This window comes from Mus caroli, chromosome 14, assembly GCF_900094665.2.
Source record: "Mus caroli chromosome 14, CAROLI_EIJ_v1.1, whole genome shotgun sequence".
In the NCBI taxonomy this organism is placed as follows: domain Eukaryota; kingdom Metazoa; phylum Chordata; class Mammalia; order Rodentia; family Muridae; genus Mus; species Mus caroli.
In genome coordinates, this window is record NC_034583.1 from 58852073 (window position 1) to 58867188 (window position 15116).

The 15116-nt window shown below is 44.6% G+C and overlaps 1 protein-coding gene across 6 annotated transcripts in view; it reads right to left on the reverse strand.

Annotated features, from left to right (window-relative positions):
- The window catches only part of Cdca2 (cell division cycle associated 2), a 47666-nt gene extending 32579 nt beyond the window's left edge, over positions 1–15087 (reverse strand). Inside the window, exons 1-7 of one of the 6 annotated variants that reach the window (XM_021181538.2) lie at positions 14947–15087; positions 14132–14195; positions 13868–14041; positions 12219–12373; positions 6370–6520; positions 4569–4735; positions 2910–2985 (exon numbers count right to left, since the gene is read on the reverse strand). In XM_021181538.2, coding sequence (XP_021037197.1) covers positions 2910–2985; positions 4569–4735; positions 6370–6520; positions 12219–12373; positions 13868–14041; positions 14132–14195 — 787 coding nt within the window. In that variant the 5' untranslated portion in view covers positions 14947–15087. Of the gene's footprint in view, positions 1–2909; positions 2986–4568; positions 4736–6369; positions 6521–7504; positions 7582–12218; positions 12374–13867; positions 14042–14131; positions 14196–14413; positions 14566–14946 lie in introns of those variants that run through there. The other 5 variants (XM_029469019.1, XM_021181539.2, XM_021181537.2 and 2 more) reach the window with 5 other exon arrangements.
- Positions 15088–15116: the final 29 nt, after the last annotated feature.

A 15116-nucleotide genomic window follows, 5' to 3' on the forward strand; every position in this document is an offset into this window, starting at 1 on the left:
AAAAAAAAAAAAAAGAATTTCTTGAGTTTGTATAAACAGTTTTTTATCATTTACTCTCTGCCTTGTCAATAAATACTGATAACTCGATGGTTGGGCAGAAGAAAAACTAGGACAGAAGGTTCTGAAATCCAGGGAGAGAAAGACACCCCCCCCCCACAGAGAGAGAGAGAGAGAGAGAGAGAGAGAGAGAGAGAGAGAGAGAGAGAAGGTTCTGAAATCCAGGGAGAGAAAGACACCCCCCCACACACACAGAGAGAGAGAGAGAGAGAGAGAGAGAGAGAGAGAAAGAGAGAATGTTTCAGACCTGTCATGAGGATGAAGAGATGAAACAAGGAGACACCAGAAGAACATCTGAAGCCCAAAGACCCAGATCGATGATAATATGCAAGTATCATGGGATCATGGCTGGGAGGTAGCCAGATTAGCATAGGGGTTATTATAGATCATTTAACTCTCTAGCTGTTGATATGCAGCTTGAAATAAGTCTTGGTTTCTCTGTGTAGTTACGGGGGAGTAGCAAGGGTAAAGAAATACAGCTGATGGATTAATTCACTGTTGACACTTATATTAAAAATAATTCACTTTACATAAATCATGATTCTCAACTTTCCCAATGCTACAACCCTTTAACACAGTTCATGTTGTGGTGACCCGACCATAAAATTATTTTCATTGTTATTTATAACTGTAATTTTGCATACTATATGAACTGTAATATAAATATTTTTAGTTGGCCAAAGAGGTTGCGACTTACACACAGGTTGACCACTACTGAGCTAAGAGAAGATCAGCAAGGGAAGGTGTGCTGAGGCATGATTGCTAAGGGAGGTGCGAATTGCCTAAGCAGCAATGCTAAGCACTTGGCACGCAGGAGCAGCAAAGCCATCAGCAGGCCAACCTCTTAGTAGCACCACAGCAGACACAGAGACCACTTGACAGGACTTTCAGGCAGAGAAGCAAGAGGCAGGAAGTGGAGAAGACAAGGAAGAGAGCAGGTGCATTACATAGGCTTCTTTTAAAAGGCATTACTTAAATTTGTGTTAGTGTCTGTACATGTGTAAAAGCACATATGTGCAGGAGCCTGCAGAGCCCAGAAGTGCCAGATTCCCTTGAAGCTCAAGTACAGGCATCTGCGAACCACCAACCCAGGTGCTAGGAGCCTCTAGGTCAGCAGACACTCTGAATGGCTGAGCCATCTCCTAGACTAACAAAGAACTTTCTAACCTGTCTAACCCATGGAGAGGTTCAGCAAATAACCAGGCAGTTTGAAATATTAGACTACATTAACAAAACCCCACTGCTCATGCCCAGAGCATCGATTCTTCCCCTGTTCTGGGTAGGATTAAGTGGAGTGCTTAAAGGCACATCGGCCCTTGTTATGATGTTACCACCCTGATGGATTGTAGAACTGGGTATCAAGTAAAATGACGTTAAGTCTCATGAGGATGAAAAAGATCTGCCAAGAAGGTGGCAGTACCTTATTTTATCTAGGTGACAAACATAACCTGGCCCTGTGCCTTATCTGCGCAGGAAGATACCCATCTACCTTAGAATCAAAATCAAAAGCCCGAGCAGATATCCACTGCAAGAAAGGTGAAAGAAATTCAGTTTGAAGCTGAAAGAAAGCTCCAGGGAGAAATTTAGATCATTAAGAACTAATATAAACAAACAAACAAAATGGGGACAGGTGGAACAGAAATAGGTATCGAAGTTCAGGAAACACAGAAACCCCTACTTCCTCTTACCTTACATGAGACATTGATGGTTTAAAGCAAAAACGACAACACGCATGCATCACAACCATGTAAATGTGTATGTGTAAAAAGGACTATTAAGTCACAGGAAGGAAGGAAGGAAGGAAGGGAGGGAGGGAGGGTGGGTGTATCAGCAAGACACAGGGTGTATACGCTTGTGTGTTTTATGTACAGCTATGCATATGGCCAAAAGGACCTATAAGAATGTGTGTTGGAATCCCAGAGCAAGAGAATAAGACAGAATGAAGTATAGCTCAAAAGATAGTAAATACTAATGCATTAACACAGAACTTTTAATACAAAGGAAATGAAAACAAAGCTTACGGCAAAATAGTAGATGTAAATCAAGCCATATTAACAGTTACTTGAAACATTAATGGGCTAAAGGCAGGGTGATCCTCACACTTGCAGTCCCAATGATTATGAGGTAGAGGCAGGATCATTTGGAGTTCAAGGCTATCACAGGCTATGGTAGTGAGTCAAATGCCAACCTGGGCTACACAAGACTGTCTGAAAACACACATACACGTACGCACGCATGCACACATGAATAGTAACAACAAAACACAGATTGGATATAGTGCATTGCTAGCAGTCTTAGGCTCTACTTTTATTCCTCCCACCGCAGCCCCAGTAAAACAGAATCTCATTGTTTCCCACGATAGCTTGACACTTAATTCTCCTGCTTCAGCCTCCCGAGTACAGGGATTACAGGCATGTGCCACAAAGCCTTGCTGGCCCCATCCTTATACTGCTAGTATAGTAATATACATTATTTTACTATTATCATACTATTATTCCACAAGTTTGGAAGTGCATCACTAATTTTACTTTAAAAGTTAAGAAATGTTTATTGATGTGAGTGTGTACGTGGGTCCACATGAAGGAGAACTTGTAAGCAGTCTTCTACCATGCGATCTGAGGGACTGAACTCAGTTGTCAGGTTGGCAGAGGCACTTTCTCCAAGCCATCTAACTCAACTCATACTTTGTGATAGCAGTAAAACTAAAGGACAGTCAGCACAGTGATCCCCAAACACTTACAGTCCCCGTAACACAAGAACCACTTTCCCTCATTTCAGCTTATAGACACACTCATCACAAGTGTCTATGAATGGGGCAACCTCTGTCTGCACCAAGGAAAACACAAACTTACCCTGGGAAGTCTCCCTGAGCTCTGGAAGGGGAGCAGCCATACATCCCGGCTGGGCTGAACCGATGTCAGGTGACTTCTGGGAGAAAAGATGAAGGAATCAAAAGCAGAACATTCATTACTAACTTACTGCTGATACTGCCTTTATGGAGATTTCAATAAGCACTGCGGATAACTGAAAATCTGTAGTTCAACTGATCTCATAGCAGGCATAAGTACACAGGAATTAGCAACAGAGCACTCATCCTAACAGCATCCTGAACATTCCACAAAATGATTTTCAATCCCAAAGAAAACTTTATGTAATTCCTTTTTGTTGCCCACTGAAGCCTAGAGAGCTGTGCTATATTATCCTCCTCTAAACAGAAAATGCTCGGGCTGGTGAGATGGCTCAGCGGGTAAGAGCATTGACTGCTCTTCCAAAGGTCCCGAGTTCAAATCCTAGCAACCACATGGTGGTTCACAACCATCAGTAATGAGATCTGGCGCCTCTTCTGGTGTGTCTAAAGTCAGCTACAGTGTACTTATGTATAATATTTTTTAAAAAAGAGAGAGAGAGAAAATGCTCAAAAAGTATATCCACATTAATTCAGAAATTAATTTCTTCTTTGTGATTTATGTCTAATGAATCAAAGTTCTGGAGAGAAACAATTACCATTGCTTCTGCCAAATGATCATTTTTTATTAACTTGAATAAAGCAGAGAGAAGTAGGACCATAAGCCAGTTCTTATGTTATAAGGACTGTAGAAATGTTTGGGGACCATTATGCTGACTGTCCTTTATTTTCACTGCCATTGCAAAGTATTAGGTGGGCTACATGGCTTAGAGAAGGTGCCTATGTCACCCTGACAACCTGAGCTCAATCCCTAGAATGGAAAACAACACAACTCTCCTCTGACCTCCACTCCGTGACACTCAATGAAACCAAGCTCTGATGGTGGAAGGCACCTCTTCTGAGAGGGAACAAAAACCTCTGATCACAGAATGAAGACATAAAACAAGAAGAAATGGTCATGTGACCCCACAGCTGCACAAAGGTCACCAATTCCAGGAGCAGTCTTTGTCTGACTTTAGTAAAATTCACATAGGTTTTTGCCTTTCCACAATCTTGACAGACTTTAGGTTGTCACAATCCAGAAACATTCCTAATGCTCCTTGAAGTACATAGAGGAGCAAAGATGAATTGCAGAAGAGCCAGCCTCACAAGCCGTCTCACGAAAGACTGGGGAGGCAAGGGCAGCGTGGACCTGGGCAGGCAGCACTCCAAGTTTCAGGAACTGATACTCCAATTGGTACCTAAATAATCTGCTTAGGGATTTCAGGGCACAACTGCAGACCTAGCATCGAACCATCATGTAGAACACCTCATGCTGAAGACCCTCAAACTTTACCTTCCCATAAAAGTGATCAAAAACAACCAATCTTCCCAGCAAAGAAGCCAGTCACACATAAATGTAAGATGCAACAGGAACACATGCATGCATGCATGCACACAAAGGCATACACACACACACACACACACACACACACACACACACACTCATCTGAGAGCCATAGCAGCAATGTGGTAAAACTAGGAACTCATATCACTGGTCTTTACAGTTTTCAACCTGCCTATGCAAAAAGCTACAGCTCCATTTATGTGTGGAAACCACAATTACCTCAGCAAGATCTGTGGAGGCACCCCCAGCACATGCTTTGTCAGCAAGGGCTTTGGTGCCACTGAGATAAATGTCAGGGCTGTCCTGGGAGGATATTCTCCTCCGCTTTGAAGAGGAGTTTACAGGGAACCCAGACTGCTGATATTCAAGAAGATCTTCTTTTCTGGCTATATGCACAAAACAAAAATAGAAACAAAATGACATGGGGATAAATATTTTCTTTTATATTCATCATTTAAAAATATTATCCATTATACAAAAAGAGTGCCAGTTTAGTGTTTGCATGTACATCATCAGTGAAAACAAAATTCCACCCCATTTCAGTCAAAAAGGGACACTGAAGGCAGGTATGGTGGCACACATCCATGCAGTGCCAACAGAAGGGAGGCTAAAAGAAGAGACCAGCAAGTTCAAAGCCAGCCTGGGCTACAGAGCAAACAGGAGACTGGCCAGGGCTGCACAGTGAGACCCAGAGAAGGCTGAGGAAAGCAAGCAGTGCTGCCTGCGCTCACTGTCACAGCTCAGTGCAGCTACTGAGTTAACGCAGCCTCTGCAAGTCCCATTAGAGCCAGCTTCCTCACCTTCCCAACTTGGGACTGAAGATCAGTGTCTCTTCTCTAAGAATCCTCTAGAACCTCAGCTCCACATTGGCACTTATAAGACATACAGCCTTATAGACTAAGCAGCACCAGGTTCTCAACCCCTTCAGGGTACAGCCAGCAACTGCTGTGGTACCCAGCCCCTAGCATGCAAACCAGTCTAACAAACCCCTCTTCAATCCGTTTTCATTCCCTCCATTCCACTCCTCTAGAGAACCTGAGGATCCTGCCCTTGGTGCATCGGCCTGCAAACCACAGGCTGGTAAAACCTGAGAGACAGTTAGGTTCTAATTTGATTATACTTGATTTTTATGCAAAAAATGCAAAAAATAAAACACACACACACACAAAAGGAGAGAGAACACACAATTGCAATGTGTTCAGTTAATTCAATGTATAAAAGGATTTTACTGACATAATTACAAAAATGAAGTAAAAAAGTTAAAACCTGGACAACAATTGAAATAACAGGTAACTTATAAGCTGCAGAGCAGGCTCCCCACACAGGCTCTGTATCCTGCAGCAGATGAACTGGAGTCTGCTAAGTGTCAGAGGGTAAAGTAGCGGGACTCAAGAGAGCCAGGGCTTCGTCAACTGCTGAAAAAGCCAAATACTAAAAAGACAACCAAATGAATGATATGGACTTAGTGAAGAATATAGCAGACTATCAACATACTAATCAGACTAGACAAATTTATGGTTAACACAAGGGTGGGATATTTATACATGTTTTTGCAAAGTTTAACAATAATTCTATAAAAATCAACATAAACCTAAATTTGCCACAAGCCCTTTTTGACGTCTGCCTGGCATGAGTTAATTGGTCCCAGCCTTTTAAATTTCAAAACAATTATTGCCTTTTAAAATTCAAAACAATTTTTAACTATGGAAATAAAGGTATACGTTTTTCAACAGACAGCACAGGTCTTGATGTGACTCAGCTGTAAACCACTTAGGACATCTGAGGCCTTGGGGCTTGACCCTGAACACCACCAAGATAAAGTAAACTACAAATAAATAAACAGAACAAAGCCCTAAAACCAGAAATTGAGATTTCTATGTGAAATACTACAAATTTTAGCTATTAGTCTCCATTTGCAGAAACAACTACACTCTGAAAACACTGTTTTCATCTTGTAGAAGTGAATCCCTTTGGCATAAAGCTCATTTTGATAAATACCAGGTCAACCCCTTCTACTTACTCAAATCTGATATCCTAGCCTCTCCGTCTGCCTCTGCTGCTGAGGGACTGCTGGCCGTCTTCTTAGTTTCCTGTATGGAGTGAAAAGCTGACCGAAAAGCAGACATTCGCTCTCTTAAAACACTGGCATTTCGATACAGTCTTGGGCTACCCTGTGAATGTATAAAGCACAGAAGCATTACAAACCAGTTTCTTAGCTGGGCCTATCACCGCTGACTCCAAACCAAAGCACACGAGAGGTTTATGAAGACAGGTTAGCGTGGGAGAGCCTGCTTTCCTCAGATACATATATTCTGTCTGAATAGTGGGTGTACGGTCACCATCTTAGTGGTCCTCTGCTCCCATCTGTAAACCTGAGCAAAGACTAGCCAATAGCTGTCCATAGACATATACCCGATATGCCAGCAGCTACCAAGCCAGGCTAACAGAAACTTCAAATGGGTAGGAAGTGTTTTTACAGGGGCCCAATTATTTTGGGGGGTGGGGAGTGTAAATCACCCTGAAAGAGTCCTAAGCGGCTTAAGAAGAACTGTGGCAGCAATCACCCGAGACAGTGTCAATAAAATGCTATCAAAGGGAATGAGAAAATTCAGAATAAACCTGTGTGAGGAGCCAACCTCAGAGCTGGACAGCAAGGAAGAAAAGGGCAGAGGGACCCTTCCAACCTGAAAGTATCCAATGGAAGTTCTCAGGTTCATCAGTACATTGCCTTCAATGTACTATGCTCTTCGCCTAGATGACCTCCACCTTGCAGAGCCAGAACAAGACAAAGATGTCCCCTACTAGCTCCAACACAATCTTCCCATCACTCCTGACTCTTCCTGCCTAAGTCCCTAATTTTGTAAGATCTGGAGGACACTTGCTTCTGTATGGGCTGCAATCCTGCCCATGAGGAGCCATATAAACATAAACAAAATGAAGTACCACTGGCAGATACAAGTATGACATGAACTATAAGGGTCTGTTCATATAAAAGTTAAGCTACTCATCAGGCACTTTATCCAGGCTTTTTCTTCTCTCTTGAGATACTAACATTTACCCTAATAAGGAACTTGTGGAAATTTTAACATTCTAACCAATATGCAAAAGAAAAACAAAACAAACAAACAAACCAAACCAAATCAAAAAAACCTTACCACCCTTTAGGATATTATATGGAGAAAAGCTGTTAAAATCCTGATATCATGTTTGAGGATCTATTCTTCTAGCTTGATTCTATTCCCAGTCAGGAACATTTATAAGACAAACTGTCTACTTCATAATAGTGGGGCATTTGAAACTCAAAGGCATTTGATGATGTAAACCTTTATGACATAAACACAACACATTCCCAACAGGCTGGGGGGCAACTCATCTACATGACAAAAGATTATCAGAGCCACACCAGTTATTTTGAATGTGCATTTTGTGAACTCATTTGTATGTGTCCGGGCTGGGTTTTTATCCCAGGAACTCAGAGCACTTGGAAATACTTAAACTAAGTTTCCCTAATTAAAGGTGTTTCCAACGGAGGAAAAAGACAAACGAAAACCACTTTGAGGCTTCTGTCCCATGAACTGCATTATATTTTATGCACAGACATCGTTCCAGGTGCTCAAGGTCTGGGGGGAGGGAGGGGAGAGTGGAGAGATACTCCGGAGCAAAGTTTAAGAACACAGAGAACACACCAATGTGGCTGAGCCATGTAATGCATTGCTTTGGCAGTTTAGGAAAGAAAGATTGGAGTGGCATTTGAATTGAAACCACAGTGAGAAGTGGCTTGACACCAGGGAAACAAGACATAGAACAAAACCAGGAGCAAGCAGAAGAAAGCAAGCCTGTGTGCCCACTGAGGGAGGGAGGGAAGGAGGGAGGGATGAGGCCACACGTGGACAGGGCTCAGACCAGGGGATCAAAGATACAGGCTTCAAAAAAGTCGATGGGTTTCCATAGGAAACGTGGGAAGGTTAAAGCAGCAGAGGCGACGCTGTGACTCACCCTAAAGCCCCTCTGTTATTTGTAATAGTGAGTAGACTGGAGAGGAAGGAAAGGAGGTAACTGGCCTGAGTGGGCTGGATCAGAGACTAAGAAATATGAACCTATTACTTAGCCTCAGCTAGTATGATGGTTGATCCTGACTGTCAACTTGTTAGGATAGGAACCATGGAGGAGACAAACTTCTGAGCATGCCTAGGAGGGTATTCTGACAGTAGAGGGAAGGCTTAGCTTGAATGTGGGGTATACCATGTTGTGGGCAGGGACCCAGACTGTACAAGAGAAAAAGAGTGGAGCACTAGGGTCCACACTCTCTTGTTCCCTGACTGTGGATACAATGTGACCTCAAGTGACCTCCACCATGCCATTACGATTAGGATGGATTGTACTCTAAAACTGGGAACCAGAAAAAAAAATTCAATTCTTAAGCAGTTTCTCCCCTGTATTTTGTGACAGCAAAAAGAGCGAAAACTAGAGTATGAGCTAGAATATGCTTGAAACACTTCACTCAATAAACAGGCAGCGGCTGTCTAGGGCTGGAGCTTTAGGGACCTCTGGGCTGCAGACATTTTAGAATCATCAGCACATAGATGGTCCTCAAAGCAAAGAGCAGGAGAGAGATCTAGGCACACCAGCACTTCTGAGGAGAAAAACTGGGAGGAATCAGCGAGAGAAACCGAAATAACCAGTGACACGAGAAGCAATCTGGACCACTGTGCAATCCTGTGATCCAAATAAGAAAGTGTCTCTCTCAATGCTACCAAACACAGCCAAAGCCACTAGAAGGCCAAGCAAGGATATAGTAGCTGGCAAGAGCAAGAGAATGGCAGGGAACAGGGCATGGCGGCATATGCCTGTCATCACAGCAACTATGAGTTTGAGGCAGGAGGGCTGGGTTCCAAACAAGCCCAAAAGATCTTCACTCTGTCTTGGGTGTCCCCACAAAAGGAAAGGATGGCAAGGAGGGAAATGGGATGAGTTCAAGCTGACAGGTAGATGTAGTCTGGCAGAGATGGGGCATTGAAAAGCAATGTGGTGGTTTGAATGAGAAATGTTTCCCAGGCTTAGGTATTTGAACTTGGTCCCCAGTTGGTGGCACAGTTTGGAGAAGTTATGGAACTTTTAGGAGGTACAACCTTGCTGTGAAGTACAGGAGTTGAAGCAGCTTTGAGAGCTTAGGGACTTCCCAGGTTCAAGTTTGCCTTCTATGTCCTCTATATGCGAATAAAAATATGATCCCTTAGCCACTATGCCTCCCCCATTATGGACTCACCCTCTGGAATCCTAAAGCTAAAATAAACCCCCTTTTCCTTAAGCTGCCTTGATCATGGTAGTTTACCATAGCAACAAAAAGTAATAAACCCAGAGATAGAGAACAGTGATCTAGTACCCCAAAGGAAAAGAGCATAAGCTAACTGCAAAAGAAAATCCAGCTCAAAATAGCACAGGGCCATAATAATACAGTCGAGTAGATGCTGATATAACCAAGCGACTGGGGAGCTGCAGAGAAAGGGAAGCATGAGCAGAAAGGGGGACATTTCTAACTTTCCATTGTGAGAAGCTGACAGCCAGCACAGAAGCAAACGGTAACAGAATCTGTTATTAAGACACGCAGGGGTGCTAGAGAGATGGTGCAGTACTGGCTGCCCTTGCAGAAGTTCCTAGCACTTAATGGCAGACAGAGCTCACACCCTATAACTCCAGTTGCAAGTGATTTGATTCCCTTTTCTGACTTTTTTTGGCACTACACACATGTGGTACACAAGCATTCATTTTATTTTTCAAATAACATCTTCAAATAGAGAAAATCGGGGGATAAGGGAGCTGGTTAAGTGAGTAAAGCGCTTGCAACACAGGCACGAGGTCCTGAGTTCAGATACCCTACCCACATGCAAAGCTAGGGATGACAGCACATGTCTATAACCCCAGAGCTGGAGCTGGTCACACAGAGACAGGCATATTCTAGAGACCTGCTGGCTAGCCTGTGTAACCAAGATGGCAAGCCTCAGGTTTAGTAAAGAGACTATCTCAAAAACAAAGTGGAGGGCAGTAGAGGAACAGACCTGATGTCCGAATATCTGCACTCGGACCCACGTACACGAAAATGAATCTATCAGCCTACACTGCAATGTGGGACATCTTTTACCTATTAGGTTTTGTAACCACAGGCACTGATCATTTGGGAAATACTCACTTTTGGTGCTATTCACATTTCCTAAAAAGTGGTTCATTTTAGGCACTATCAAAGTATTTTCCAGCATACCCACTGATCACTCAGGAAGTTGTCGAGTGCACAGTTGTGGGTACGAGCTGGAGCAGGGTCTCGCGCTCTGTGCATTCAGATGTTGGTTTCTGTGTCCTAAGAACTAGTTACAGGGAGACTGCAGGTGCTGTGCTGAATCCTGAAGAACTCCTATATCAATGCGTGTAAAGCACTCCCCAGTGACCTTGGGTTAATAAAAGGCTGAACAACTGCGGAGGGGAAAGGCTGGAGCTCCCATCCTGGCCAGGGGCCAAAGGGAGAGCTGCCAAGAGAAGGAGTTGGCCTCGAGGCAGGTGAGGGTCCAGGAAGAGAGGAAGGACCATGAGGAGAAAAGGTGTTGAGAAACCGTGTGACATCACCAGGAGGGTTCAACGCAAGGACACACACAGGGCAGAGCAAGGCAGGCTAGACTCAAACTGCAAGTAACACAGGGCCTGAAGCTGGGATGTAGGTTAGAACTTCAGAGCCTGCTCAGTGTGGGCTTACAGCTTGTTAATAAAAATACCAGGTCTCTGTGTCTTTTATTTGGGAGCTATATGGGCTCCCAAACTAACTAACTGGGTGTAGAGACACCCTGCAGATACCTGGGAGCACAAACAACCCCCCCACAATATTTGTATAGATACATGTTTTCTAAAATCTTAATTTCCTCTTAAAAAGCGCAACCCTCCATACTGGTAAGCCATCATTCAGTTTCTGTGGTACATTCACTGTCTATGTCATTCATAAGCCTGGCAAACCACAATTTTTCTATCAGTTGCTCCATCGAGTGAAAATGATGTTCTGTGAAAAAGCAGCCAGGCCAGCCACACAACTCAATCACACACATTTCTAGAAACTTCTGAGATGCTGGATGCAGACTTTTCACTTCATTCCATACAATAATTGAGGAACGGGACAGAGCAGTGAAGTTCATTATTTTTAATGCTTCAAAGACATTTGAGAAACTAAAACTATTTTCCCTGAATGCCTAGTGTTTAGTAAAATTAAAAGAACAGTTTGACATCACGGACCTTCCAAAAGGGACTCAAGAAAACCCCAAGGTTCTGTTTTATTAACGAGCAGGAGATTGCACAGACCACATTGCAAAGCAGAAGGAGGAAGTGGAAACAATACAAGTGAATGGCTCTAGAGTAAGAAGGCCAAGGTCCCGATGGTTCCCTTTGAGAAGTGGGGCCTGTATAAGTCTTTAACTATTTCTGTTCCTAGGGCATGCATTAGTTTGATAAAATCTGAAAACCAGGAGCTGAATGCACCAGAAGATAAGCCATTTGTTTCCTTTTCTCCTCTGCCCAAGCAGTAGTTATGAAAACACTACAAATAGAGAAAAGCCTCAAGAAGAAAAATACCCGAGGGAGGGGAACTTTCCCCATTCTATGAACATTTTACAAATCAGAAAGTCCCTCCGGAAAGTCATTTCTGTAAAGACCTGCTAAATCTTACTATAGCCACACCCCCAGCAAGCAAGTTACCTGCACAGTCCCTGCCAGACAGGGACAGTAGTCTCCCGCAAGGTCAGCGGAGACGTGCTAGAAAGCAGAACCCTCGAGCAGAGTAAAAACATTTCCTTCACAAGACCCATGAGCGCGCACGCCAGGCCAGAGGAAGCATACCTCGAAGTGGGGCTCTCGTGCCAACGGAGAGAGCACAGCGTTCTTTAGGCTTCGCTGCTGGGCAATGAAGCGGATCAGGCAATTGGTTTCTGGAGAGCCCCGCACACCAACAGTGGAGCGGCGCCTGGCCTTCTGAAGGGAAGATGCTGACTTTCCTGCAAGTCAGAACGGAACATGGCAATGGTCAGAAGCTGGGGCTTGTGCTGGCGATGGGTCACCACGAGTGAGAAAACAGAGTCTGCACTTGTCACAGAGAACTAAGAAGAGAACTACTGGCAGGGCAGTTCATGTAGAAACATCTGGACAGACTGCCACTTGACCCCCAATTCATGTTTCTAGATCAGCACTTGGCACACAGAAGGCCACAAGCAATTACTTCGTTTTCATTTGTGCCCCATAGCCCCAATACAGAGAAGTCAGAGGTATCAGCTTGAAGCTAAGAATCTCTCCTTGTTTATAGCTACAACCATGCACAGTTGAAACTACAGTATGCTGTGGCTTTGCTCACTGCAGCCATCCAAGCTCTGAAACTATCACATGGGAACAGTTTAAAGCGATCTATGAACTGAAAGCATACCATTGCAAGCAGCACACAGCCACTGTCTAACAACATCCAGCCCAGGACACGAATCGTCCTCTGAGTGCAGTACTTATGCTGGGCATGCTGCACAGTTAAAGTCACTCCCTGGCGATCTGGACTGTAGGTTAGTCACTATTTGTGACAGTGACTGTTCATGCAAACATTATTTTACTTTGGCCTCAAGAGCAGTAATGCTAGCAATTCAGCTAAGCTTAGAAGTGCTTCCTGTAAGGGCCCATAAGGGATCGAAGTAGAGAGAGAGAAGTTTGTAATGGTTAAACTTGATTCTAAACGCATCTAGCTTGAGGGCATCTCAGAGAGGGTGTGCTTCTGAGAGCCTGTCCACAGATGAGTAGGCCACATCTCTTACTGTGGCTAATTTATAAACTCATAGTTTCAGTCCTAAAAACTCATGGCGGCCCTTGGAACAGAGCCCCGATGTGGGTTAGGGCTGGTGAGACGCAGCTATACCCTGCTCTTATTTTTTTCAAAATTCTTCTACTCTGGAATAAGCTACTTCTTCACCTTCAGCACACCATCCTGAATTCTGCTCACACCTAAGCACACAAAAACGGACCTAATGTTTTATGTGAGAACTCTGAGCGCTAGAGAATGAGCGTCACTCTGGCTTTGCCTAACTCACGGTGGGATTGGCTTCCAGTCTCAGTATCCTTCTTTATCATTGCTATTCTACAACCCAAAGAACCCTAGCCCTAGATTTACTTCTCCATTGGGAATTTCATTCCTGAGGCTCAAGAAAATCATTATCTGGGTCAACTTTCTGTTTGGGATTTTTGAGTGAGGCACACGGCCCTGTCACTTTTACCGGTTCTCAACTACCTTTCAACGCCCTCTGACTTTCATACACACTGTTTTCTAGGGTGCGCACAAAGCACAATTGATTCAGAAACACTGCTATATTTGCTGTGCTGTGCCGAACAAGCAAGTCTGCAGGGTCAGTATAAATGCACACAGAAAGAGTGTCAGGCAGTACAGACATGTATAATTGGGGCCTACTACAGTTACTGTTAAATTTGAAAAAACCATGCAATCCAAGAACTTCTCTTACCGGAAGAGGTCTTAACAAAGCTTTCAGGTGTAATTCCCAACTGCTCTACGGTTACTGTGGTGAAGTCCAAAGGTGACTTAAAGGTATCAGGAGTGCAAAGATTAGGAGTCACATCTGCTACATGCTTCTGAGGGGTCACAAACGGTCCGGTTCCCAATCTAAAAACGTCATTTTCTGAAAACGGACAGCACGTTGGGGGGTGTTAAGCAATGCATCAAAACACTCAAACCTTCTATCTAACGAAGGCAATAGGTCACCACATACCAGAATTATTAAGGACACACTCCTTGGATTCAGAGAGAGGCTTGTCGTGTGAACTCGCATCCATCTAAAAGATGAGGAAGTTAGAGAATACAATGTGAAAAATAACCTCACTATAAGCCAAAAACAATGTGACAGAACTCTAAGGCAATCAATACCAGGGGACCACAGGCTGGGGCGTTCTGATTAAAGAAACGGCTGGAGGTACTAGTGACTAAACAAAGCGGACCGAACTGATTTATCGGGGCTTTGCATCCCTGAACCCGGGCTGGATAGAAGGCCTACCTCTCCCGCCCAGGACCCCGCGCGTTCCCTCGGACGACTACGACAAGCGTCGCGGAGGCTCCGTTTCAGAGAGCACCAGAGGCCGGGGAAGGGAGCCGGGCTGGCCTCCTGCGGACCGCTGCACACCAGGACACACCACGTCCGGCCGAAGCGGTCCAGCTTCACTTGCCCGCCAGCAAATTCAAACCGCGGCCACGCCCCCGCGGAGGGATACCCGCGAGCCGCGGGCCACGTGTGACGTGGATCCCGCTCCCTCCAGGCCTCACCCTCGTGCTTTCGGACGGCGCAGGGAGACGCCCGTGGATCCCGAAAAAACCACGGCCAGCCCTAAATGACCCTGGCGAGACAGAGCTGCGGCAAAAAGGTGTCCTGGGGAGTGAGTTCCGCGGAGCAACACTTCAGTTACCAACAAATGCCGCCCCAAATCTTGGATTGGCTGCTGGAAACTTCGAAAATGAATCACTAGACCAATCGAGACAGAACCGCCGGATGGCTAGTTTACCCTATTAGCCAATCCCGACACCAACCGTTACCTCGGTGGGTGGGTACAGTAGAAGGGGCAAAAGCCTAGCGAGGAGCTGACTGGTCTATGGGACTTCGGCGTCCCGCCTCTTCCTTAGACTCAGTCTCTTTATGCAAATGAGCACCCCTACACTCCAACGTGCGCCTGCTCAGTAACGCTTAGAGCGGCCCTTTGCCCAGT